The 25,979-nt window shown below is 40.7% G+C and overlaps 4 protein-coding genes across 13 annotated transcripts; all 4 read right to left on the reverse strand.

Moving 5' to 3' along the window:
• Positions 1-3,118: 3,118 nt before the first annotated feature.
• Positions 3,119-7,106, reverse strand: LOC115693166 (uncharacterized). Of its 7 annotated transcripts, none has more exons than XR_008815157.1 (5): positions 6,950-7,106; positions 5,426-5,864; positions 4,339-4,932; positions 3,342-3,549; positions 3,119-3,149 (listed from the first exon to the last, which is right to left on the reverse strand). XR_008815157.1 is itself a non-coding variant. In XM_056306171.1 (4 exons), the coding sequence occupies exons 2-4, from the start codon at positions 5,831-5,833 to the stop codon at positions 3,517-3,519; spliced, it is 1,035 nt and encodes a 344-aa protein (XP_056162146.1). In that variant the 5' UTR covers positions 5,834-5,864; positions 6,950-7,106; the 3' UTR covers positions 3,119-3,516. The 7 variants fall into 7 exon arrangements, 5 of the variants coding, with proteins under 5 accessions (XP_056162146.1, XP_056162147.1, XP_056162145.1 ...); XR_008815156.1 differs by having other exon boundaries at positions 3,119-3,222; XM_056306171.1 differs by having other exon boundaries at positions 3,119-3,549.
• Positions 7,107-9,894: 2,788 nt separating this feature from the next.
• LOC115693163 (deSI-like protein At4g17486) lies at positions 9,895-12,781 on the reverse strand. Its single transcript, XM_030620138.2, has 4 exons — positions 12,604-12,781; positions 10,998-11,285; positions 10,639-10,719; positions 9,895-10,284 (listed from the first exon to the last, which is right to left on the reverse strand). Exons 1-4 carry the CDS (start codon positions 12,734-12,736, stop codon positions 10,142-10,144), a joined length of 645 nt encoding a protein of 214 aa, XP_030475998.2. The 5' UTR covers positions 12,737-12,781; the 3' UTR covers positions 9,895-10,141.
• Positions 12,782-16,674: 3,893 nt separating this feature from the next.
• LOC115693145 (uncharacterized) lies at positions 16,675-19,645 on the reverse strand. Of its 4 annotated transcripts, XM_056306239.1 has the most exons (3): positions 19,619-19,645; positions 17,037-18,219; positions 16,675-16,917 (listed from the first exon to the last, which is right to left on the reverse strand). In XM_056306239.1, exon 2 carries the CDS (start codon positions 18,143-18,145, stop codon positions 17,093-17,095), a length of 1,053 nt encoding a protein of 350 aa, XP_056162214.1. In that variant the 5' UTR covers positions 18,146-18,219; positions 19,619-19,645; the 3' UTR covers positions 16,675-16,917; positions 17,037-17,092. The 4 variants fall into 4 exon arrangements, with proteins under 4 accessions (XP_056162214.1, XP_030475969.2, XP_030475971.2 ...); XM_030620109.2 differs by lacking the exon at positions 19,619-19,645 and having other exon boundaries at positions 16,675-16,924; positions 17,041-19,481; XM_030620111.2 differs by lacking the exon at positions 19,619-19,645 and having other exon boundaries at positions 17,037-19,481.
• A 2,500-nt stretch (positions 19,646-22,145) lies between these two features.
• Positions 22,146-23,353, reverse strand: LOC115693138 (uncharacterized). Its single transcript, XM_030620103.2, has 3 exons — positions 23,106-23,353; positions 22,865-23,013; positions 22,146-22,733 (listed from the first exon to the last, which is right to left on the reverse strand). Exons 1-3 carry the CDS (start codon positions 23,229-23,231, stop codon positions 22,691-22,693), a joined length of 318 nt encoding a protein of 105 aa, XP_030475963.2. The 5' UTR covers positions 23,232-23,353; the 3' UTR covers positions 22,146-22,690.
• Positions 23,354-25,979: the final 2,626 nt, after the last annotated feature.

Genomic DNA, 25,979 nt, shown 5'->3' on the forward strand with positions numbered 1-25,979 from the left:
TTTAATCTTTTATGTGGTGAGTAGGGTGTCAAATGGGGGGTCATGTTTGGATTGGATCGAAAATGGTCCGATTCAAATGAAATTATTTAACCTGTTTATTTGCAACAAAAGTTTATTGATTTGTATCCGATCCATACTCGATTCGTTTACCAAAATACTTCCATATGTAATTCAACCTAAGAAAATTTGCATCCTCTTAGTTAAACTCACTTTAAACTCTTTCTATGTATACGTTATTTTGATAAAATCGCTATTTCGACTAGTTTTCATCCCGAGAGGTTCATTTGCGCTTGCCTAATAATTCGGGCTCATCTTGGGAAGGTTGTGACAATAACCCTTGACCTCTTCAATTTGTTTAATGCTATTTCTCCGAACTCTTTCTTGGCAATTGGGTCTTAAATTATGTTTTTGTTCACATAAATCACTTCTGTTAATATGCGGACAAGGATGCTGATGTGGACAGTCACGTCGGAGTAATGTAAAAATTTCACTAATGAGGGATAGGTAATGATTTTTGCGTACGGATAAATACGAAGAAGAAGAAGAAAACATCAAAACCCATTAATAAATGGAGAATGACAGCGACGGCGGTGCCACTGCCCAAGCACCGGCTAGGGCGTGGGATGTGCATAAACCCTGTTCGTCAACCAAGTTTTTTGTTCGGTGGTCGTAATGTAGCGGTACCACGCTCTCCTGTGCTCGTAGGTTGACTCCCCATCCCGACTAAGCTCTCACAAACGTGCACCTTCCTTATTTCCGCCCATTCCCCATCACGCGGGGTGGAAAAAATTGGATACGCAGCCTTCTCTCAGGTGGTTCCCGTTATCCTCTGGATGCAATGTAAGCTCGACAAAAATGGGGTGAATTCGGGACTCTTGCGAGCATCGATCTGTTACGTTTTTTGGGGCCGGGGCTGACAATTACTGAGGGAACAAAACCAGGGTGATCTGCCATAGCATACAAGGCGTTGCTGCCGCGTGCTCTAATTTAAGATGCAACGAAAGAGATGTGAGAAAACAACGTGGGAACACACCACCTCCTTTATATTTGAGATGCATCTCATGACCTTGAATTGTGGCGGCTGTGTGACTAGTCGCGCGACCTCCGTCACCATTAGATCGAGGGAGAGAGAGAGAGAGACAATGGTGCTATCAGCAGGGATCTTCCTCTCCAGCCGCTTTGACATGGGACCTCTGTCGCTATTGCGATGCCAATGCCAACGAGAATACTGCTTTCAATGACAACGATACCGTGCTGTCGGCAGGGTTCTTCTCCTATCGCAATTTTGCTGCAACGAGACCTCTGTGAGTGTGCTTGTGCGGCGCGGGATGGAGGTGGTGGTTCCGCCTTAGCATGGCCACGGCGCTGAACCCTCGCTAATGCACGGGTGGCGCCACAGTCGCCTTTGCCGCTCTTGCCACCCCCTACCACTTCCACTCTAGCCCTGCCATTTTTCCCCTTTATCTATCCTTTTTCTTTTCTGGGATAAGCACGTTGAAAGTCCTAAAACTTGTTACGGAAGTGCAATTGAGTCCTAAAACTTGCAAAAAAGTGCAATTAAGTCCTAAAACTTGTCAAATTTATGTAATCAAGTCTTTCTGTTAATTCCGTCCAACTTGACTAATGGAAAATGCTAACGTGACTTTTGTAAATATTTTTTTTCTCCTACGTGACAATGACGTGGCTAAAAAGACATCGTTTTAGTCCAAATTTGATTTTTTACACAAATTTTATTTATATCAAATAAAAAAGGCTAAATTTAAAAAAAATGAAAAAAAAATGAAAAGTTGGAAACTAGCGGCAAAGGCTTGCAGCAAGCCCTCGTTGCCGCCCCACCATCACCGGGAAGGTGGGGGAATGGTTAGCAGGGGTCGCCGGGCCTTGGCTAGGGGCTAATGACTCGCCAATCGCAGGGAAAGGTGTGATGCTAGTTTCCAACTTTCCCATTTTTTAGCTTATTTTTTTATTTAATTTACATAAAATTTGTAAAAAAATTAGATTTGGACCACGTTTTAGCCTTATGTTTCATATTTTAGCCACGTCATCGTCACGTAGGAGAGAGAAAATATTTACAAAAGCCACATCAGCATTTTCCGTTAGCCAAGTTGGACGGAATTAACGGAAGGTTTTGATTGCATCAATTTGACAAGATTTAAAATTTGATTGTACTTTTTGCAGGTTGTAAGACTCAATTACACTTTTGATACAAGTTTTAAAACTTCCAACGTACTTATCTTTACATTTTTGTATTTTTTCTTTCGATTTTCCTTATTTTTGAATATTTTAATGTATATTATTTATTAAATATATTTTTAAAGTTTTTAATAAACATGTTTGATGCAAGTTGCACTTCACGATAACTTACCGGCCACATCAGCATTTTCGAGCACTTTTTTTTGACAAAAGGATCAACTCGAACGGAATGTATATAGCTTAGGAACCTAACACGCAACAACAAAAGAAAAAGTTTCGAACCATATTAAATAAATTGAAAGTAATTTTTTTTTGTCAAAAAACAAATTGAAAAGTTCATAAATTGCTTTTACATCAATTACAAAATGTTTCTGGGGCTCTTGTACGGTCCCTCGTGTCCCCGTCGTATCTAATCGGGCTCGAGTCAATTTTTAACGTATAACTCCTACACAAAGGATCACAATATATTGACACTTAGAAATTCCCACTTTAATAGTAATTTGCATGGTATGACATTTTTCGTAATAGTTAACGTACAGAAACGAATTTGAGTACTACTAAAACAACGTATGACAAGGGGCAAGAAGCATAATCACAAAACTAGCTGCTTCAAAAAAGAAAAAAAACAACATACCATTTCATCATCATGAAAAGAGAATAAAAGTTAAGCACCAAAATCTCGGAAACTTTTGAGCCTGATAACAAGCGTAGGATCCAAAGTTATGCAAGAGTTATGTGGCTTCACTGCGTCTATACTAAGCTCAGTTACGTAACATTTCAGAAAGAGGTTCCATTGCTCCTTTGTGAAGCTGTATATTCCAGCTTCTTGAAGAACATAATGTCGTTCCGACAATTCTCGCATCACTTCGTCTCGATTCATGTTAATTTGTAGATGATGTGCATGTTTTGCACTCGCATCAGTTGCAGCATTGCGGGGTCGAACCGCATTAGTTCATCTTGTCATAAACGAACCAGAATACAGCTGATAATGTATATGAAAGGGCTTTCTTTTCAAATCAAATGAGGAAGCTGGGCAGTGTCAAGCATACAAATGCCGGAAAAGGAGCATCGCGACACACATCACATCATAGCAGATGATCAACAGAATAAGCATGTGCACGAGCTAAAGTGAAAGGACTGAGCAAAACCTTAAAGCTTCCGACGGGGCATTTAATACATGTTGCTATTCCTGGAGAAGAGCAGGCTTAAAATTGAAGAATGCCAGCATCTTCCACAATGATACCCATATCTGATATCCTTTGCATTGCGTTGCTTCAGGAAGAGAGAAAGGCGGTCGATGGAGAAACCACCTCTGGCAAATTATTAACGACATGCTCTGTTCTCTGCTCTTTCGCCCTGGAAAAGGCACAGGAGGCATCAATAAAGTCCCTGGATCAAATTGTCGACTTTCCGTTTAGAGGAAATCAAGTATTATTGAACAACCATGTCCACATGTAATCACTGCAGCAAGACCTGTTTGTTACTACACGAGGAATTTTCGAAATGAAAATCTAGCACAAGATAACAAGAGGCAGACAAAATATCCTCAAAATACCAAACTGGAGAATCAGTTAATCGTACAATCATATTCACTCGAAGATTTGGTAACGAATTTCTACCGCTTCAATATCAGAACCAACAACTATAACATACTAAAGTATAACATCTATTCTACGTAAGATTCTGAACTCATAGAACTGTTCAAGAAGAAAAACGGGACTATTGAGAACTGATGTGTCGAATCAAAAGATCATCATGCTGATGACAAGTACAAACCAAGGCTTTTAACATCGAGGTCTGCTAGACACATCTCGTCGGGACCATGTATCTGACAATTATAAAGGAGAGATGTAGATAACTAGATCTCGATAGAACTTAGAGAAATGTACCATACAATCCTCTTGCTACAAAGTTAAGATTTTGCTACTCTAAGGTGAATTACTGTCTACCCAGCGGAATGATATTATCCGAAAAGACCAAGTTTCTGAGCTCCAGCAAGTGTTCATCATCTGATATATGGAGCGAAAGACGAAGATTAGAAATCAATGCTTCTTGCTCCCAACTTAGAGGTCCTGATGCATAAAATGCCTCTAATGTGCAACGATATGCATGTAACTCTAATCTGTGGATTTCTGCCTCCAATACCTGTTCTTTATTCTGCCAACTAATCGATTCCGTCTCATTGGCATAACTATTAACATCGTCAAAAGGGTCTGCAGAAAAGTTACTGGATGATTCACTAGCCACAGTACAACTTCCAACCGAGCATGTCTCGCCATCAGCATCAGATCTTGATTGTGATGGATAAGGACGACCAACATCCCCACTTGGTTTCATTCCACACTCGTCTACTTTGGATAGTATGGCTGCTTCTTTCTTTGAATAGACACATGCAGTGTTTGCACCACAAGTTTCTCGCTGAAACGCCGCAGAACCAACCCTTTCTGCTGGTGTAGATCGAGTTGCACTGACAGGAAAACATCTTCCTTTTTTGTCAATTGCTCGACGTTTCTTTGAAGCTCTAGCAGGTGATTCAACCCTAGAGCATTCATATGGCGATTCTGTTTTCAAAGTATCATGGGACTCCTCAAATACCGGTCTCTTTTTTATGGGAATGCAGCCATCTCTAATAGATGCTTTCTTCCTTACATTTGCAATTTGAATAGTGTTGCCGGGACTTTGATCGTGCGTCAAGTCTTGACATAGGTCGCCTCTCCGGTCATCAGCAATGGCTGAAATCTACAGTCAAGAAAAATGTAAGTAAAAACCAATCTCCTAATGCATAGAAATATGTCTTCGACCAAAAAAAAAAACGCATAGAAATATGTCTTATCATAACGAATGAATTCAAGCAACTGCCATTAGTGATGAGAAATGCTTGAAGAATAACAAGCAAAAAGAAGTATACGAGTCTCACAGCTAATAGACCTGCCAAGTGCCAACTTCAAAAGTTGCCAGCATGGCGGATTTGAAACCTGCCCCATCTGCTTCCATACTAGACTTAAGTAACAGCCCATGACTAAAAATAAACTTGATCTATAGTATTATAATAGTCAACTTAATATACTGACTATGGTCAACCGGCAAATTAAAAAGTAAGAAGACAACAATGACCAAAGAAAATTTACTCCGGTACACATTTACAATTAACCAAAGTTCACCATGCATTAAGGGAAGATAAACCCCGCAGCACTTAGAAGATGAAAATGCAACCAAAGTTTTGTGGCCTCACCTGTCCGATCACAATCCATCTGTTGTCTTTCCACGACTGCCTCACCCTTATGTGAGCATTGCCAACACCAAACTCCCTAGGTGATCCCAGAAATCTCACCAGAAAGTTACTTCGCCCAAGGACCTTCAATACCATCGCCATTTTCCAGGAGAAATTCTCGAAAACCTCCACGATATCACCCGGAGTCCACATCTGCAACGCCTGCAGTGCAGGTGGGCAAGGTCTGATAGCCTTTCCAGATACCCTCTCCATTGTAGTCTCACAAGATGCGCTGCCATAGCTGCAGTATTGAACTGTATAAGTGTGACCATTACCACCAGCCACTTCAGCACATTGCCAGGAACCCACGGGCATCTCCTTCGTGCTCCATACTTCCACTTTACTTCCTTTCTTGAATCTCGTGGTCATGTTTGTCCCCTCAAATTCCAGCAGATGGAACCTGTCATTCAGTAAACTCAGAGTATGAGAAATTAAACACAGTGGCTGAACGAGTAGATCAATCACCAAAATCGGTGTAACATTTTGGAACTGTCTCACGGACGGAGATTATCAACAGAACATCATAGTTGTTTCAGGAAAAAGAACACCATAAGGTACAAGAACAATATAATCCTTTAACTCCAAAAAGAAAACACAAAAAATTAGCAGATTCTTAGGAAAGAACGTAAAGTTTGAATAAATGAAAGTATAAGCAGCAATACGAAATACCACGGGACAAAGATGAACATGCAGAGATTTTTCGCTAAGCATTATCAGTGAGCCAAAAGAAAAAGAGCACTGAGAATGATTCTTCAAAACCTGATCATCAAATCACCATCACCATCATATCCCTTGTTTCTAAGAATTCTAAACATAGGACAGTAAAAATAAATACAAAAAGAGAAAGAACAAAATGTTCAGCAATGATGACTTGTATTCCAAAAATAAAAAGTAAGACCTGGTCAAAGCATCTCATATTTCCAGCTTCACATATCCAATAAAATAAATCACCCTCCTAATTTTTTCTTCATCTACTTTTCATCTAGCTGATCAAACAAAGCAACGCACAAGCTACTCCAACAAGCACGATCTCCAGCCTGACCGCAAGAGAATTGAAAGCTAACAAAAACCATCACCAACCTCGATCATCAAAGCTTCCGCTTCAAAAGATTTCGAATTATACGAAAGAAATTCCTCTGTTTTTACGCCTTCCCTCGATTTTAAATTTGACAAAGAACACCCAGAAAAAGAAAAGAGAAAAGAAAGCAGAAGAAAAATATTGCTCTGTTTGCTTTCTCTCTCTCTCTCTCTCTCTTAGAGACACCAAAGACAGAGTCAGACACGTTCTACTCAAACACAGCCGATTGCAACAGCTTCCCAATGAAATCGCCATTGCCACGAATATTCCAAACCCAAAATTAGACAAACGAGATGACCAAGAAAGAGCATGGAAACAAGATTGAAACCGTAGACCCAGAAATCAACGAGCTCCAAGGAGACGGAATTCGTAAAGAACGACGAGAATGCAGACGAGGGACGACGTACCGTATTCCTCTGTTTCTTGATTTCCCGATATTGAAAGGCGCACGAATTCGATGCTCTGTTTCTTGTTTCTTGAAATTCTTGATGTGTTAGAAACTTGAATCCCAAAGTCTCACACGCCCAAAAAAACAAAAAGGGTCGAATAAAATCATTTTTTTTTTTGGATTGGGTTAGTTTGTATTTAATAATGTTATCTTTTAAATTTTTGTTTGATCAAAGGGATTAATTTATTAATTAATCGTGATTATGGTAGGCTTTCTGTGCCAGCTTGCCATCTTGCCCAAGAAGATAGATAGTTTAGTTGATGTGGAATTAAGCTTTTAACTTTTTAAATAAAAAAAAAACAACTCAATATGTATGCCACCTAATTCATTTTTTAAAAAGTAAGCAAAATTCTTCGAATTGCGGTCTCAGTTTGAATTCTACATTGACAAACTATATTGATAATTTTATGTGTTTATATACTTTATATTGATCATACGTTATTTATCGAGTCTTTGTAAAATCTGATCGAGTCGATCGAATTCCCTAACTCGATCCGGTAGAAAATTAGGTGAAACGAAAAAAAAAAATCGGAAAGTGAGCGTGCCCCAAATATATTGACAAAATTTGGTGTTTCTAGAATTAATTCAGCAATAAAAATATTTTACCTTCCAAATGAGCCTTTTTGAAACGACTATTATCAATTTGGACAAAAAAAATTACAAATATTTTCAAGAAAATTTGGCCAAGAAAAAGGAAAAAGAAAACATAGGTCAAATCTTTGTCGAGGGGTCAATCGGTCCGCCTCGGGCTTCTCCACGGAAATCCAAATGCTTGGCAACTTCCAATTTCAGTTTTTTTGACTTTAGACTTCAAAACTAATTAGATTTTCTAATTTATATTCATGGAAATAAAATAAGTAGTCGTCTCGAACGTGGGTCTAAGTCAATATATTTTTCCGGTATACCAAATATAAATACGTCTTTCGTTTTTTCCTTGAAATTCATAAAAAGAGGTTGATCCTGAAGTAAATCCGATGAACTTCTTAATTTTGGTTTTTTTCCCGTTAAATAAGGAGGACATAATCTCGCTACTTGATCAGTTAGGTTGTTCGTACACTACTTATAAAGTCAAGTTAGGCACGGGTACCGAAATAATTACGCGGTATCGATCATTCACAATCCACGAAATACGATTATTTTATTAGACCAGTTAAGGACGTTATAAAAAATCAATGATTGCAATTCGCTCAATCTATGATGGAACAGGTTTAGGCAAGAACTTGTCTGCCAACAATAGGGTAGTCAACCATTTAGGTTCCGTTTGTTTCGCAGGAAAACAAATGATTTGAAAATATTTTCCTAAAATTGATCATCCGTGTCGCTTCAAATAATTAGTCAATAAAAAATATTTTCATTATCGATAACAATTTACATCTAAATAATTTCGATGACGATGAAAATATCTTCCATTTATTCATTTTTGTAAGCGACATGAGCGATCATTTTTCTGAGAAAAAAAAATTTTGCAAATCATTTTTCGCGAAATAAATAAAGTTTTTGGGTATTTTCTTTTCCGATACCGTAACGTACCAAGTAAATGGAAAAGTAAGGACAAAAGCCAAAAGCATTAAAAAAAACGAAAAAGTCGTATTTTTCGAGAAGATAGGTAAAGTGAGTTGCCAAAGAATATCACTTGCGTCTTTAGATGGAAGAAGGGAAACTCTAGATTTCTAAACTTGCTAACCAGTTTCCCTAGATTTCTAAACTTGCTAACCAAAGTATTCACCGTGTTAAACGTGTTTATTCCACAATATTTTTTTAAAAAAAAAAGGGGGGGATGAATTTAAAAAAGATGGAAGGCCTCCGGCTGTCGGCCGTGCGGGGGTTCCTGGGTTATCAAAAAAAAAAAAAATTTAAAATTCTCGTAAAAGTTTGTTACCTAGATTTCTAAAGGTTAGATTTAGAAAATTAATGAATGAGATTTCCTGCGTCAAACTTCAAATTCCCAACGACTAATTTTGGCACTTTGCACAGATTTATTCCATATAAAAAGACCCCAGCTGATTTTGATTTTATATTTATTTTCGTTTACTGTCATTGTTTTCATTTTGACTTTTTTGGCTAATTTTTTGTGATGCCCCCCGCAACCTACACAAAGCTCGCGCATCGCTATTGCTGGCGGCCTTCCTTTCGGTAATGTGTCCATCGCTTGAAAGCAAATCCAACATTTTAGACAGAACAACCCGTGAAGCAAATGTCTCGTTAAGAATATTAAATGCTGAGAGGATATGAAGAACATGCTGGTGAACACTACCCTTGATTTCCTTCAACTTTAACAGCAGATTGAGAGATAATAATACGAATAGTCCATGGATTTTTAATTTGTTTAATTCGATTTTTAAATTTTAGCCCAATGTGCAATGTAGTCCCTAAATTTTTAATTTGCTTAATATGATCCCCGGACTTTTGATACATATTCAATATAATTCCTGAATTATATGAAAATGTTCAATGTTGTCATTACATTAATTCAATATTAAAAACAACATTGGCAATTTTCATATAGTTTAGAAACTAAATTGAACATGTACCGAAAGTTTAGGGACCATATTAAATAAATTAAAAGTTCATGAACTACATTGCATATTGGGCGTAAGTTCATGGATCATATTGAACAAATTAAGAGTTCATGGACCACATTGCACATTAGACCAAAGCTTGAGGACCATTTGCGACATTTTCCTACAATTTAAACCTCAAAATCCATCTCTTAGACACTTTCACTCGGCAACTCGGAAATGCATCTCTAGAAACATAGAAAAGTTCAAATCATTGGAAATTTTGATTGTATCGGGTAGGACGTCGAGGTGAGACAACCTGCATGTTCCGAACCCAACAATCGCAGAATTTCTGCTGGCGAATCTGGTACTTTCAAGTCTCGGTGAAAACGAGACGGAGAAGATGTAAGTGGAAACAGGTCAAATGAATACTCATTTACAGCGGACTCAATCGTCCCGTGCATAATATGGAGTGTGAAGATATTACATCGAAAAGCACCACAATATAGGAAAAGAATGATGAGGATCCGCGAAGGAACAATTACATTGTTTGAATTGTGGTGATCAAGCATAGACTAGGAGATATGGGAAAATGCAATGATGGGCAAACGACACTTCCTGTTGCTGCAAGCATACTTGTTTTCTACCTAAGTTCAATTTTTCTCTGGCTCTTTAATAAAAGCCAATTCTCCAGCCGCTTCCCGAGCCGACAACAAGTGCTTCTCCTGATCGGTGTCGTCCATCTCGGTAGAATCGCGAGGAGTCATAGTCGATACAGATTCAGTACCATCTTCCTCTGAATATCAACATGGTATTTACTTACAAGCAAATTCAACGATCAAGGTTGCACATAAGAGATAATTTGTCACAGCAATAAAGGAGTTTTTTTAAAACAGATGCGCAATTTTTTCCCAAGCTAGACGCCAAGGAGTAGCTTTTTACTTGTATTTATGATCAAAATTTTGTGGCGTGTGCAGAAATGGCGGCACTTTTTGCACGATCTTGTGGTGCTTAGAGGCTAAAACTGGATAATGATTTTCTCAGGAGTCTAGTTTGGGAAAAGTTAAGAGTATGCAATCTATTTTGGTCCAAAACTAGTACTAAAGAGTACAACAAATGCCAAAAACACGAGAAAATTAGAAAAACTAACCGGAAAAGTCGTGATACTCAGGGAGCTGCTTAACAGTAGTGACTTGAAGGCTTTCTGGAAGAATGCAACTACACAGAGAACCTACAATACAAAATGGGGGATTGCTTTAGACATATTGATTCTTCATCATCGGTGAAATTATAAGCAGCACTACAGCTCTTGCTCATAGATAAACAGCCGCAATTAAGCAGATAAATTTCAGTCACTTCCTTCGGCTATGTAACTAGTAATGAAAAGGCAAAATGGTTTCTATCGTAGAGTTCCTATTCAATCATTGTGAAGAATCAATTTACATAAAATTCTACAGACTAGATTAATGAAACAAAGCAAAAGATTTCTAAATTGAAAAATTTGTTTACCGAGCCGGGCCAGCCTGTTCACCCACCCTGGGATTGTTTTGCCTGTCAATCTAAAAGCGACATCACTAGTAAAGTGGTTGCAATTCTTGGATATAAGATGATATGTATCCCCATGATATTCAGAAGCCATATGCTCGATGAAGAGCCGGAAGTCCGAGGGAGGGATATTTATGTGGCCCAGCGAAATAGAACACCGGTATATGAATCCTGGGCAGCTCCGTGGTTCCACTTCGAATACTCCACTAGCTGGAAAGTCGTGTGCTCCAAAGCCATATTCCTTACCATGCACTGCATACATATAATTGCTAGGTCAGTTCAATTGAAAAGGAATGGTGTACATACTCTTTAGACATACACTCTTCATATTGAACCGGCAGACCAAAGTCAAGCATCAGAGTCAACTCTTCTATCTGGGTTCCCCATTGTGATTATTAATCTAGCCCATGACAGGACACAACTCCTAAAGCAAAGCCCAGGAGCAATTCTAATGTCTGGCTATCATGACCAGAAACGTAAGAGCATTAGCAATCGAATCACAAAATCATGAAAAACAAAAGCTACTTTTGCAGATTCATCTTTTTGAGTAAGATTGAAAATATGCACCACATCATTCTGTTATGTTCCTAATTCAAGGTATGGAACTTGGATCCCACATCGAGTGTACAGGACTTCAGCAGGTAGCTTATATGACCGTGGGCAATCCCACCTCAATAGAAAGATCTTGGGGTATGGTTCTCCTAAGGTCCATATCATAAATATCATAGGCATCTATCATTTCTCATACTTTAATCGAGTGGCGGTACTGATGCCAGTATTGCATTATTCAACCACCCTAGACTAGCAAAAGGGTAGTCCATAGCCAGCCCGATCTAGGCTCCAGGACTGTGGAGCCCGGTCCATTGGTATGGGACTTTGCAGGGCTCTCCAACGTCAATAGCTAGGTTTTTGAGGGGTGGTGCATTGCTAGACCTTCCCCTTTCCTATTCCTTTGATTCTTTAGATGCAATGGTTTTCAACCATTCTTCAACCAAACAAATGCACAAGGTCCAATCCCTCAGGAATTTGCAAATGCACTAGCTTTCACTGATGGGGAGTGTGTTCAGAGATATACATGCATGCATCACATCTTCCTCCAATTGTCTACGATTTTGGAGTAATCGAGTGCACAATCAGTTAATTGAAAATACTGAATGGCAATGCAACACTACTAGCTAATTCAAATGCACTTGATTTTCTCGAGCAACCAAATTCTCACCTTTCTAACGAAATTCCTGCCCGCATCTACCTGCATTTTAGTTCTTTCAACATCACGATGCATAGGAATTTTTGGGTTAGAGCAAGAACAGCAGAACAAGTGAATTTAGCAGCGAACAACATCGAAGAGCAAGCACCGATCCTCAAACCAACACCGCAGCTACAAGCACTCAAGACCCTTTCCGATTTTCAACAGGAGCCACACTCGCGCAACATCAGGGTACACAAAACGGCCACTATAAGCCAACACCCAGATGGGAAAGATTGGAAAAGGCTGCCCCAATCGACCCGAACAGAAAGAATTCAAGGAAAAGGGTAGGCAGAACAAGCCCAAGATTCTTCGAGAGCCAACCTTCAATGCCGGAATGGAAGATGCCCAGACCGCACCAGGCGGTGTAACTATTCGCGGGGGTGAGATCGTACACGTTGACAACCACCTGAGTCTCCCATTCGGTTCTCGTCACGGAGGCGTGGTGCGCCCCCATCTCTTTCCCACCGGAATCGCGGGGGGGCGCGCGCACAAACCAACCCACCAAATCCTCTTCCTTCCGTTTTTCAAGAGCTCATCTCCTCGAAATCGAACGCCGGAGAAGCTGGGAAAGAACACAATCAAAAAGTGGGTTTCATCCCCCCAAGGAGAGACAGAGAGACAGAGACAGACAGAGGGAGGGAGGTCGGATTGAGGGGTTGGAGATGCTGCTGAAAGGAACGCAAAAGAGGAAGACGATCGGACGGGGAAGCAGGGGGGCGTTTGTGGGGGTGTGGGGACAAGGTGGCGAGGCATTGATTGTGCATGATATGATGAGATATCATTGGAAGTGTTTTGACGTCAGGGTAGGCCCCCGCCTTGATTGACACATGTTTCGTTACTTTTGCTTTCTCTCTCTCTCTCTTTCTCTTCCTTTTTTTTTTTTGAAATTTGAAGTGGCCAAGGGGGGCAATTCCATGTCACTATCATCGCTCAAAGATTATACTATATATCGAGGTTGAATATGAATTTAGTATTAGGGATAATATCACAAAAAAACTCTAATTTATTGTATTTGTGATAAATTTACTCCGAACTATTTTTTTATCACAAAAAACCTCAGATTAGTACACCCGTAACAAATTTATCCCAAATTGGTACACTCGTGATAAACATGCCCTCTGTTAAATTAGATTGATACCAAGAAAAATCACAAATTGATAAACCTCTGACAAATATACCCATCAACTGTCACGTGTCATCCAACTCGGCAATTTAACAGATAAAATTTAACAGAAACTAACGGAGGGTAAATTTATCACGGGTGTTACCGATCTGGGGTTTTAGTTTGGGGTAAATTTATCACAGATACACACTGATTTTGGGGATTTTCCGTGGTATTATTCTTCGATATTTTAAATATTTCATTCTTTGATCCTTTGAATATATCTTCTACGCAATATAGTCCCTTTTTTTTCCTTTTTTATCCTTCCATGATTTACGAAGTTGATTGCTTCCGTGTCGTCCGACTGTTAAAAGAGATAAAAAGTTAAGGGGGATTTTTTTGCCCCCCCTCGACCATTGGCGAGGGTGGAAAAACCCTCGCCAATCATCGAAAGGTGTAGGGGAATAGCCCTTGTGTAATGCAAGTCCTTCATCTCTATCTCCACGCCTATCTACGTGTACATTTGTCTCTTTTTATTACGTGTTGATTCGACGCGATGTCAATACCGTTTACCCAAAACTCACCACGTCAGCGATGCCATACTGACAATTTTGGCCGTGTTAGTAATGGTTTGATGGCCGTAAGACTCGATGGTGTAAATTGTGAAAGACGGGGAACTATATTGCGGAGAAAAATATTTAGATGATCGAATAGAACAGCAAGGGTAAAATTGTACGTAACCTTATATATCCCTAAAAAAAAAAGAGGGCGGTGGCCAAAATGGTGCAACAATGAGCTCGTAACGAAGTCGATGATGGACGCGACAAGGTAGGCCGTCGAAGATACGAACGCGATGCTGATCGAGTCGTGGTGGTGGCGGTGGCGGTAGCGACAGTTGGAGCACTATGGTCTAGAGAGAGAAAGAGGGGAGACGGGTTTGGACTAGTTTTTCTTTCTTTTACGTCTTTTTTTTATGTCGTTATATTATTGAACGGCATAGAAAGTAGGGGAAAACATGATGAAAAAGAAAAAGGAAAATCTCACTAATTTCTCGACAATGCGAAAGACCATACATTTCATGGATCGATTTTAAAAGATCTCGAAAAATAGACCCGTCATGAAAATACGTGGCTTTGCATTTATATGTCATTTGCCGGACTGAGAAGTACACGTAAAATTCATATTCCTCGGAGACCCCAACACTCAAAGAGTGATGGCAGGGCAGCAAAAGTGGGAAAAGTGTCGTGTCAAAAGAGGGGTACTTGAAGGAGCAAAATCAACCACCGGGGGTTTACCCCAGTGGCCACCCTTCTCACTTGAGAAGGGGGAGGTGGGGAGTTCGAATCCCCACCTTCGCAGGGGGGAAGGGGTGGGGCCGCGTAGTTTAAGATGTGGGTTTCGACGCCCACGCCCTGTAAGAGGTGGGGCGCAAGTCTGAGTGTGTATCGTGAGTGAGAGATAGAGTAGAACCGACCAAAACAAAAAAAGGAGCAAAACCACATGTTGTGGTCAGAGTCGGGCACCATTTTGGAAGCAAGGGCAGGTATTTTCTCCAAGCCTTCGAGGGAGACCACGGCTCTGTCTATTTTGCGAAAAAGCGTGAGAAATGAAATTATTTTTCAAAAGAATAATAATATTATTTTTTGATATTTGATTGAAACCCGCAAATAAAAAAAAATTTATATTTCGTCATTTGATATAAGAAAATATAATTTAATTTTCCTTCGTGCAATCCCTTTAATATTTTTTATTATTTTCTTTTCATTTTTCCTAAATAGAATTTTTATTTGTTTGGCCGGTCGCCGACCAGAGTGATGCCTAGGGACCATTCACAAGCAAGCTCAAGCCTCGCCAAAGGTCAGTGAACTCATCCTTCGCCTGTGACTGGTCACCGACCGTTGCCGTGGCCGAAGAAAAAGGAACAAGAAATAAAAAAAAAAGAAAAATAACAAATTATTAAAAGAAGTGCACAAAGAGGAAAGTGCTTGATCTGGGTTAAAGAAAGAGGAGAGAAAATCATTTTCGCCACCTTCGTGTCCTTCCATTAATGGAAAATATTTTTTCCTTGACTTGTTTATTTTCTATTAATCAAAAGCTGAAAAATTCAAAAAGCATTTTCCTGCAAATTACATTTCGTGAAACAAACGAAACTTGAATAATTCGTTTTCTACGGTTGATCCAGAACGTCCACGTTATAACGGAGGGGATGAATCCTCATTGCATCTTTTGCGTATCATTTGGCCTCAGGTTGGATGGGGTTCATGGATAATGCTCATAAGTTCTCAGAAGCACTATCATTCCCGAGCCGTGGCCGTTAGGGGTGAGCGGTTCCCGGTCCGGTCCAACTCAAGAACCGGAAACCGGACCGGGAGGACCGGTTCCCAGTTTTTGGGACCGGGGACCGGACCAGCTAATCTTGGGACCATGGACCGGACCGGACTGTCGGTCTAGTCCGGTCCGGTCCGATTCCAATGGGACCAATCACTTATTGGTAAAGACAAGAGGGAACCGGGAAGCATTTTCGGGATCAATATATGAAAGCATTTTTGGGTTGGTCCCATTGGAAATGAATAAAAATGAACTATCAAATGCTTCTTTTGTTATTTAAATATATATATTTAAAAAGTAAATATATATATGAAAAAATTAGAAAAATATATATATTTATCGGTCCTGTCCGGTCGGTCCGGTCCGGTCCTGTTCCCACCCTAGAACCGGGAACCCGACCGCCCGGAAACCAGTTCCACTTTTAGGAACCGGGAACCGGACCAATATTCCCGAGAACCAGACCAAACCGGTCGGTCCGGTCCGGTCCCGGTTTGGGCGGTCCATCTTGCTCACTCCTAGTGGCTATCCTCCTCCAGATATTACCGTATCAATAGTTCTAATAGGCAATATATCAAACATTGACAATCTCCATCAAAAACCATCACAAATTAGAAATCCTCTAAAGAGTATATTTCTTCAGAGAAAAGAATTGCTACGAATTCAATACACTGGAAATGAATGCAACTTTCCTACTACACTTCCTCTTCTGTTTCTCCCTCATTTTCAGATGAGAACACAATAACCATGCACCCTCAGAACATAGAGATAGATTGGAGATGACCTCGACATATGCAATGTATGCAATGTCCTTAAGAGAACAAGCATGGAACCACCCCCCAAAATTCCAGAGGCCATACCACACATCAAAAGCAAACATCTAGCCATATCAATAACAAGCTTGATAGAGGAGTACTATGGATGCACAAGACCCCCATCGCAGCATAACCGGGAAGCCGGTAATATGAAGTTTCAAGAGCCCCAAAAGCTCGGTAGCAAGATTATTTTGCACCCCCGTTTTAAGAAACAAGTAAATAATCGCAGCATCAAGTGTTCAAAGAGCAAACAGAGAATGTATTTATATTACAAGGACATCAAAGATGTCTCACAATATGTCCACCCCTTTCAATGAGGCCAACCTTACTATTCCACTGTCAACGAAGAAAATCGGAGACCCAGCCAAAAGAGAGTTTCTTTGTAGTCCTCTTCTTCAACCTGAAAAAATACAATCATGATAAGTTAATCAAGATGAAAAAGAAATATCAACTAACAACAGCGAGCATATCTCCGGCCAAAAAACACAAAAGCAAGCAAAACCAGGCAGCACCTACAATCGCCAGATCCGAAAGCAAACTTCAAAACATACGATCCGAAACTTGAGAATCAAGGCTCGTTATTAGGTGTTGACCGCCGCCGCAAGCGCTCCCGCCTCCTCCGAGTAATTGAGCCACCATCTGATGAATCATTATCCTCATCCATTGATGAAGATAGAGAGATGTCCCCATCATAGCTCTCACCCCACAATCTGGTCGATCTTCGTCTGAAAGTCAGGCGAGCCCTGGTCCCTGAGGCGCCAGACCAGCTGCTGCTCCTAGACCTTGAACTGGGTTGGAACACCCTTATAAGGAAAAACACAGTCAGCCACCCCCTGTCCTCCATGGGCAAGATGGCATCTTCGTCATTCCTATCTTCACTAAAAGACGATTGGAGAGTGCTGATCAAGTCGCCAATATCCCTCTGTCGCTCCAACCTTCTCCAATTACGTTGCCTTTCCGGATCAGCCTCAGATGGTCGCACAAGAGGATGCTCAAGCCGAGCATGCTTCCTGAGATCTCTGTAAGAGCCCGTAAAGTCACAAGTCTCGCAAGCACAGCTTCTGCATTTTGCATTCATAAAGCGACGTGCTGGTTCCTCGATGATCCATTCTTTTATATGCCCACGGCAGAGCGGACAAACCAGTTTTGACAGCCCTGGTTTCTCGGAAGATGTCCCAGGTCCATCTGATTGGACCTGGGTCTCCAAGGAAACAGTTGCAGGCCTCTCTATAATTTCTTCAGCATCGACAATAGTTGAGTCCGATGTTGCAACGGGGGATAAGTTTGCATCTACAGACAGATTTATCTCTTGCTGAGGTACTGCTGATGAAGTCGCTGCAAATGACTTGCGGAACTGGTCAAGACAGTTTGAATGTCTATAACTTGTGTCACACATGTATGGACGACAACCCTTATCATGAGATGCACAAATGAGGAGAACCGCATTATGAGGGTGTTCCATGCAGACAGGACACCTTGCGTCTTCCCATTCTTTAATGTTTTCCTCGGTTTCAGAAGGGATTTTTGGGAAGGGCCGCTTCGGTCGACTGGAGCTACACCGAAGTGGAGACGCTCTGAACCTATCAGAAGATACAGACCTATCTCTTCTATCCTTCGTCATGTTAGATCTCACTCGAAGTTTACCCCAAAAATTCTAAAGTTGTTGCCTCCCCCGAAGCCCAAAGCAGAATCAGACTGTCGAGATATGAAACATGACAAGTTATATTACAGAACAAGAAAACAAGGGAGACAAAGACAAAGAACTGATACTTAAATCACATAACATATGTCATTTGAAAGATTGAATAAAGCAAAACAATAGATGCACCACTGTCAAAAGTCGAGAGTTTTCAAAGCATTAGTTTTACTTGCAGTCATTCAGAGAGGTCTTCACGGTATATCATGGCTTTAGGTCAACTATCACGAGATAGGTCTACAACAAAATCCATCCCGTGTTGTTATTAGCGGTCTGTACAATACAAATGGCCCATTCATCACTACTTCAAACTATAACTTGCTCGACATTAAGCAGCATCCAAAGCTTATGTCACTCAACCTAGCTGCGAGCAACTTATCCCATCAGAAGTTATTTAGTCGCTTTAACACTGATTTCAGCCTGCAAAGCCAAGATTATGTTGGTGGGTATGCCTCCCTATGCGGTGGAGTATAGTATGATAGTGATACTGTTTATACAATACCATCAGTTATTACGAAACTTGTTTCTAAGTATTCTACTCCACCAGCAGCCGCAGTAAGATCTACTCCACAAGTTCTCCACCAAAAGCGTTAAGGTGAATTAACAAATAGAAATACATGTTGTTCACCAAATGTAGTTATCAGATTTCACATGTAAATGCTTCCCTCGTGAGATGTACAGACCGTGAACAGAACCAAAACAGCACAAAAATCTTTCCCAGAAGAAAATAACCCCTCGTCTCCCACACCACTGCAAATAATAATGCTAGCTATACAGTCCTATATACTATTTCACCAAATTTCCACCTCCCGAGGTCCTCCTCCCATTCTCTACTCGGTCTCTCGCTATCTTAACTCGAGGTACGTAATTCATGCTCTACACAAGATAACATTCACCAAAGCAGGGCCAATAAGGAAGTTCCGACTGGGGGCCGCCGTATTAGCCCTTCGTCTCATACCACTATACGCCTGCACGAAAACGCTGTCCGGAACCTATGCACGATAGTTCCCACATCCGAATCGAAAGCAAATCTACTATGAGCACAACTAAGAACAAAAAAAAAACCAGCAAGACCCCGCCCCATAGAATCCATCCCCGTGCAGTACAGCAAATCGTTCGGCTCGACTACACGCTCCCCCACATCACGGGTCCCAAAAAATCACGCCTTGAAGTCACACACAACCAACAAGCTCCACGACTCACTCAATCAGATACCCACTCAGCTCAAAACTCAGAACCACAGCCTAGAGCGATCGTCTAAATCCACCACACAACAACACCACCGCCACCCGGAACCCTCGAAACCACCCCGACCGCCCACGGAAACGAACCAGATCCGGCCGCCGCGGGGCCCGCGCGCCGGATCGCATCACGGCGATTCGGAATCGGACTATTTACCGGAACTGAGGCAACGATCGGGAGCCCCGCCCGAGATCCCCCCCCACCCGGTCCGATCGACGCCGGAGCTCGGTCTTCGGAGCAACGCCGCCTAGTCTTCTCCCCCGCTCCGAGCTTCTCCCGGGGGAGGGGATTCCGAGCTCCGCTCCTCGAGCAAGCTGCAGCTGCTTCTTCTAGGGCTCGAGAGAGGAAGAGAGAGAAATGAGGTCAAACGAATGAGGAGAGAGAGAGATAAATAGGTGGAAAATTCTGGTCCCTGTTTTTGTTTTTGTTAACGAGGGGGGGGCGGCGAGCTGACGTGGAATTTTTTCTCGAAGGCAATTACTTACTTTTCTCCTTTGAAATTCGAAAATAATATTGTTTTTCGAGTGGGCGCCGTTTTTGTCCTGCTCGCAAGTTGCCGGGCGTGGGGTCGGCGGGCTGCTGGTGGCCGCCCGAGCACGCGCTTCGATTTGCGGGCTTTTCTTTTGCTGTTTGATGAGAGGGGGGGTGGGGTCCGATCGAGCTTGGTGCCGCGAAATCAGAGTTGCGATACGCTCGAGTCGGGAAAATTACGTTCGAGAAATACGCATCGTATCACGCGAACGACATGATTGATTTTGCGGCTCCGAGCCGATCCCCGTGATTTCTCTCACGTCGGTGCGAATCGGGGCGGCACTGGGACCGGTTCTTGGGATACGAACCCCTCCTTGCTAACTTTCCTGATGTTCTCCCAGAATCGTCCCAAGCTCTATCGGGTCTTTGTAGATTGCATCCCGAATTGGTTTCGAACGGCTATTTCTCCAATTTTCTATTGAAAAGACCTATCCGGCGCAAAGTAAGTAGTAGATCATCTTTGAGTATTAAAAATCGACAATTATAGAAATAGAAACCTAGACGATGCGATCCGACTAAATCTTATTGCATTGAACATTTTCATATAACGCCATCCCGAAAGTTCAGTGACTCACCCCCGAATTGGAAGAACATAATCCCCGAACTCGAATTAACGTGACCATTAAAAGTTCAGTGGGCACTAAAAGCTCGATTGGCATCGAACAAATTAAAAGTTCAGGGACCACATTACACATTAGATTAAAGTTTAGGGAATACATTGAACAAATTAAAAGTTCATGGACCAAAATGCACATTGTGCCAAAATTCAGGGACGGTTTGTGTCGTTTCCCCAAATCTTATATATAAAATTCTAAAACCTGCTCCAAACTCTGTCGGGTTTGTTCCCGAAATCTCAAACTCATCCCACAGCCAATTTAATCCCTACAGCTATAAGGGTTCGGGACGGGTTGGGTTAACCTATCAGACTCAGACTCAACCAATCGTCCTCTTTATATGGTTTTTTTTTTTTATCGAAAGAGAAGCTTCAAAGAACTTTCCTCATTTTGCGTTCTCCATTTTTAAATTCAAGTGATGAGTTTTGTAATTAGACACCAAACTACACTGACATCAAAGCTTACGTTCACCGAAACTTCCTCGTTGACTTCGAGGCCGGAGTTCTGATGGGACAGACAGCAACAATGAAGAGGGGAAATGTGGGAGCAAGTGATCAGCAACTGCTGAATGACCTGCGGATGGATCGAGTCCTCTCGTTTGTTTCCAGCTCTATTGGCTTTAAACACCGCCCGACACGGAGAAGCCGTTTCAAAAGTCGATGGAGGTCGCATGCTGAGTCAACACAAGCTAAAGTCAACTCGGCAAGCACATCATCCATTACATGGAGATTACATGAAAGCAACGAAAAAAAATATAATATTGGGCAGAAAAACAAAACCCAGAATAGCAAATGTAACTTTCCCACTTCAGTTGGTATCCTCATAGTTAGGATTTTGAAGCGTTCCTTCGTGGTTTTGGACTGATTAACACACATCTTCTTTCTGTAACAAGACTCAGTTCAGACCAAAACGTATCCTCGGATCTGATGACAGAATAAACCCAAACATGCTCGCACGTCACGGGATTCTTTGGGTCCGTCATTTTATTAGATGGACATAAAATGTTCCATCTTATACACAAAACGTAAACTCGATACAGTATAAGTCAGACATGCACTTTCAAAGACCGGCTACAATAATGATGATTACAGGGTAGGGATTCACATCCCCAACAACCAAACTGGGATAATCACAAAAATTAGCGCACTGAAACAGTCATATATACTTACCTGAAGACATTGGGGGAGGTTTTTCCGGTTGTGAAGTGTTCTGAGATCTTATCGAGAACCTTTCGTGAGTGAAGTTATTGAAGTTGAGCGTGCGACTTTAGTGTTCTTGCTCAAAGGCTGGTGGCAGACAGATTTAAATTTGTGAACCTGATACATGTGGGTGAAAGAATCATCTAAGCCCTTCCTTAAGAACAATTGAGAGGTTGCAGTTGGACCTCTTCATTTCGAGTAAACCAGCATTCACGCGCTCATAAGGCGATCTATGCAGGACAATAACCCAGAAACAAGCTATCACATCACATCAAGAAACAAATAATCACACGATGCAGAACGCAGAAACTCGGCGATGAGAAATACGAACAGCAAGAAGCAAGCAATGGGATATTACATTTACAAAGGAATAGAAGTATATAACAGCTCGGTAAAATTTGATGCTTCATAGTCCCATTTTACAACATTTCACAATACAAACAGCCGTGACAATAAATATCATACCGCTAATCCAGCTGCCAAACTCGGACGGACCACTCGCAACATCAACTAAGGCCACAAGTTCATTGATCCTCGGTTTACCTATCTCAGATGCAGCCACTATGTCGAAGCCATCACATGGGACTTTTAGAAATAATAAACACTACTAATCCAACATAATCCGTAAAGCTCGCTGACGACAATCTCAAGTGGCAGGTGCATCCAAAGATACTTGATCGGCAAAACCATTTAACATTTTGCCTAAATTTACATGGGAATCTTGAAGTATCTGAAACTAACAATGGTACTTCCTTGACCGAGCTGTCACACATCTACCCGATGCCGCCGCTCTTGCTTCTAGTTGCACAGCTGCTTTACTTTTCCACTATCTGGACAGCTTTGATAAATCACGAACGCTTCGATGTATCAACATTAATCACCACTCAACTATAACCCTTCCCCAAGCAGTTCAGACAACGCTGTACCCTGTGAAAATCGGAGCAATACACCAGTTCCGGATGTTTCGGGTCATTTCAAGATGTTCTTGTACACGTGATTCAACGAAATCGTAAACAAAAGAAAACCAGATAAGAAGAGTAGGGATAAATTGGACAAACCTGTTTCCGTCGCAAGTGGGGCAAACGCAGGGGCTTATGACGATGGGGTCGTGCAATGGCGACCACTGGATCGTGGCATTCCCTTTGCACAGCTTGCATACGTAAAACCCTTTCCCTTTACACACCACGCAAGGCAACGCGAACTTTTTCTGTAGAATTCAATCAACGTCCAGTTCTTTTTCAGCATCAAGAAGGAACAAATACCTTTCCAGGGACTAAGAAAGGACGCGGCTTTTTTTACCCGTTTCGTCTCTGCGACGGACCGGAGCATGCCGATGGTGATGCTGGAGACGACGTTGAGAGAGACGAAGCCGCCAAGGATTACGGCAGCACCGGCGCCGAGGGAGCGCAGCGGCTTCGGAATCATGGTGTCCGAGGAAGAAGTTTTTCTCAGGGGCGTTTCGTCGAACAGCTCGAGTGCAGTGACAGAACATCCACCAAGCGCCTCACCTATCCGAGAAAAGAGAGAGAGACAAAACAAGGGACGCTCAGACGAGCACGTGCGAGTATCCTTATAAACTCTCAATTTGCGGGTAAGTTAAAAATTAAGAAAAAAAATTTGATCGGAAAAATGAAAATAGTTATCATTCACTTAGTTGTTCATATATGTGTATATATATTTTAGAAATTTAAGAGAAAAAATCTCTAACGCTCTTAAGCTATGCTCACTGTAACACATTTACCCTAAATTTTTTTTTGTGACACCAAAATTCTCAAACTTATGTCTGTGGGACACATTTACCCCATGTCAATATTCCGTCAATGAAATCCGTTAAAAGTCCACCTTTATGGACGGTGGAAGACAAATTGTGTTGACAGTGGCGCCCGTGTGCCTTAAGTGAAACAAAAGCGACGTCTCTGACCGAACCTTGATGGAGGTAAATGTGTAAGGCAAGTAGAAGTTAAGGGTTTTCGATGTCACAAAAAAAAAGTTTAAGGTAAATATGTTACAGTAAACATAGTTTGGAGTTTTTTAATGATTTTTTCCCGGAATTTAATGAGGGCAAAGGTTAATTTTCCAACCCCAAATCATTTAGAATAAATTAGAAATCTTAAAACTAACTTCATGGTTTTAGAAAAAATAAGTGGTGCGCTTTAAATGTTGGTCCGTCCTATCTATTACAATAGTTCATGGCTGAAGAATAATGTGTTATTAGGGTCAGTAATTTGTGTTATAGTGTGGCGTCGAAATAGGGGTTACAACATGAGTATTGCGGAAAAGTACACCACAAGTGCCATAACTTGTGTACGGCGATCACTTTGATGCCATAACTTTTTTTCGGATTACTTTGGTGCCAAGTCGGAGGAAAAGAGATCACTTTAGTGCCAATTTGGCCGGAAATCCGACGTGGCATTTTTTATTAATTTTTGACGCCGACGTGGCTCACCGGAGGCGAGTCGAGCTTGTGTTAATCAAGCATTTTTATTTTAAATATTTTTTCCTTTTTTTTTCTTCTTTCATTTTTCTTTTCTTTTCTTTTCTTTTTTCTTTTACACATTATATAATCAACAAACTAATGAATTCAAGATTAAGTAGTGAAAATTTGTTTTCAAGTTTATCGACTCTTTTTACGCATTACCAACTTCAATCACAGTGATTACCAACTTTTATCAACAAGTCTTGTGATATCAACTTTTATTTGAGGTAATTACCAACGTCAATTTTTTTTGAAAGTTTCTAACTTCTCTTATTTTTGACAAAAAGAATTACTCATACTTTCCCATCTTTTTGTCTATCGACCATATTTTATGAGAAGGTAGCCAAATGGTTTTACATTACTAACTCTTACTTGAGTTAATTACCAGCATTTATTTGGTCAATTCAAAATTATCGATTCATCTTATTTTTGACAAAAAGAAATTTTCTCTAGTCTTTTACACATTTTTATTTATCTTTTTTACCGTCATCTTAAATTTACTAAACTATGTGAAAATTACCAATCTTTGATTGAGTGAGTTACAAATTTTATTTCTCATTTAAGTGACCCAATAGAACTGTTAGTAAGCTAAAAGAACAAATAAGCGTCAACCCTAATGAGAGTTGGTAGTCTAGAACTAGTTGATAATACTTGTGGGTTTGGTTTATGTGTAATTTAGGATAGGAAAACACTAGAGCGATTGTACAACCTGTATTCACCGATTCATGGTGAATTTCTTGTTAATTGGCTCCTCTATGGAGTAAACACAAATACTCGGACCGAATTTTATGTAACAAACCATTTAGCTTTCGCGTTATGTCACAAAACAATCGATATATCTTTCTCGAGTTCGAGGTCGAGGGCAGCATCAAACCACGTTCGGCGTAAAAAATTAATAAAAAATGCCACGTTGGATTTCCGGCCAAATTGGCACTAAAGTGATCTCTTTTTCTCCGACTTGGCACCACGGTGATCCGAAAAAAAAATTATGCCACCAAAGTGATCGCCGTACACAAGTTATGGCACTTGTGATGTACTTTTGCCGAGTATTGCTAATCCGAGCATGACACGTTCAATGAACATGTCAAACTGTCTTGGCCAATGGCCACGACGCGCTTAATAAAGCGAGACACATGACACAACATGACTAACTCTTATCAAATATGTCGTCATGCCAAATATCGACACAACACCGTACGTTTATTTATATAGCAATAGAGGTTGATTTGTATCCACGATGCGTGGTAGCTTGTGTTGGCAAATTTATATACAAAAAATAGTCATAACTAGATTTGATCCTCTTCAAAATCACATAAAAACTTAGATAAAAGCACACATGAACGATACCAACTCAAACCAACCACATTATATAATCAACAAACTAATGAATTCAAGAATTTTTTTTTTGGACAAACAATGAATTCAAGATTAAGTAGTGAAAATTTGTTTTCAAGTTTATCGACTCTTTTTACGCATTACCAACTTCAATCACAGTGATTACCAACTTTTATCAACAAGTCTTGTGATATCAACTTTTATTTGAGGTAATTACCAACGTCAATTTTTTTTGAAAGTTTCTAACTTCTCTTATTTTTGACAAAAAGAATTACTCATACTTTCCCATCTTTTTGTCTATCGACCATATTTTATGAGAAGGTAGCCAAATGGTTTTACATTACTAACTCTTACTTGAGTTA

The sequence above is a fragment of the Syzygium oleosum genome, unplaced genomic scaffold, assembly GCF_021117445.2.
Source record: "Syzygium oleosum isolate NSW1041296 unplaced genomic scaffold, Sole_v2.1 Sole_v2.42, whole genome shotgun sequence".
Classification (NCBI taxonomy): Eukaryota; Viridiplantae; Streptophyta; class Magnoliopsida; order Myrtales; family Myrtaceae; genus Syzygium; species Syzygium oleosum.

Coding starts and splice junctions, on each gene's coding strand:
- LOC115693166 (XM_056306168.1), bottom strand. CDS start 5,833: ATGACCACGAGATTCAAGAAAGGAAGTAAAGTGGAAGTATGGAGCACG. Junction 4,933..5,425: donor GATGGATTGTGATCGGACAG/GTGAGGCCACAA, acceptor TCTTGACTGTAG/ATTTCAGCCATTGCTGATGA.
- LOC115693163 (XM_030620138.2), bottom strand. CDS start 12,736: ATGGGGGCGCACCACGCCTCCGTGACGAGAACCGAATGGGAGACTCAG. Junction 10,720..10,997: donor GAACAGGCTGGCCCGGCTCG/GTAAACAAATTT, acceptor TTTGTATTGTAG/GTTCTCTGTGTAGTTGCATT. Junction 10,285..10,638: donor TGAGTATCACGACTTTTCCG/GTTAGTTTTTCT, acceptor GTTGATATTCAG/AGGAAGATGGTACTGAATCT.
- LOC115693145 (XM_056306239.1), bottom strand. CDS start 18,145: ATGACGAAGGATAGAAGAGATAGGTCTGTATCTTCTGATAGGTTCAGA.
- LOC115693138 (XM_030620103.2), bottom strand. CDS start 23,231: ATGATTCCGAAGCCGCTGCGCTCCCTCGGCGCCGGTGCTGCCGTAATC. Junction 23,014..23,105: donor CCGTCGCAGAGACGAAACGG/GTAAAAAAAGCC, acceptor TGAATTCTACAG/AAAAAGTTCGCGTTGCCTTG. Junction 22,734..22,864: donor CCCACTTGCGACGGAAACAG/GTTTGTCCAATT, acceptor CGATTTTCACAG/GGTACAGCGTTGTCTGAACT.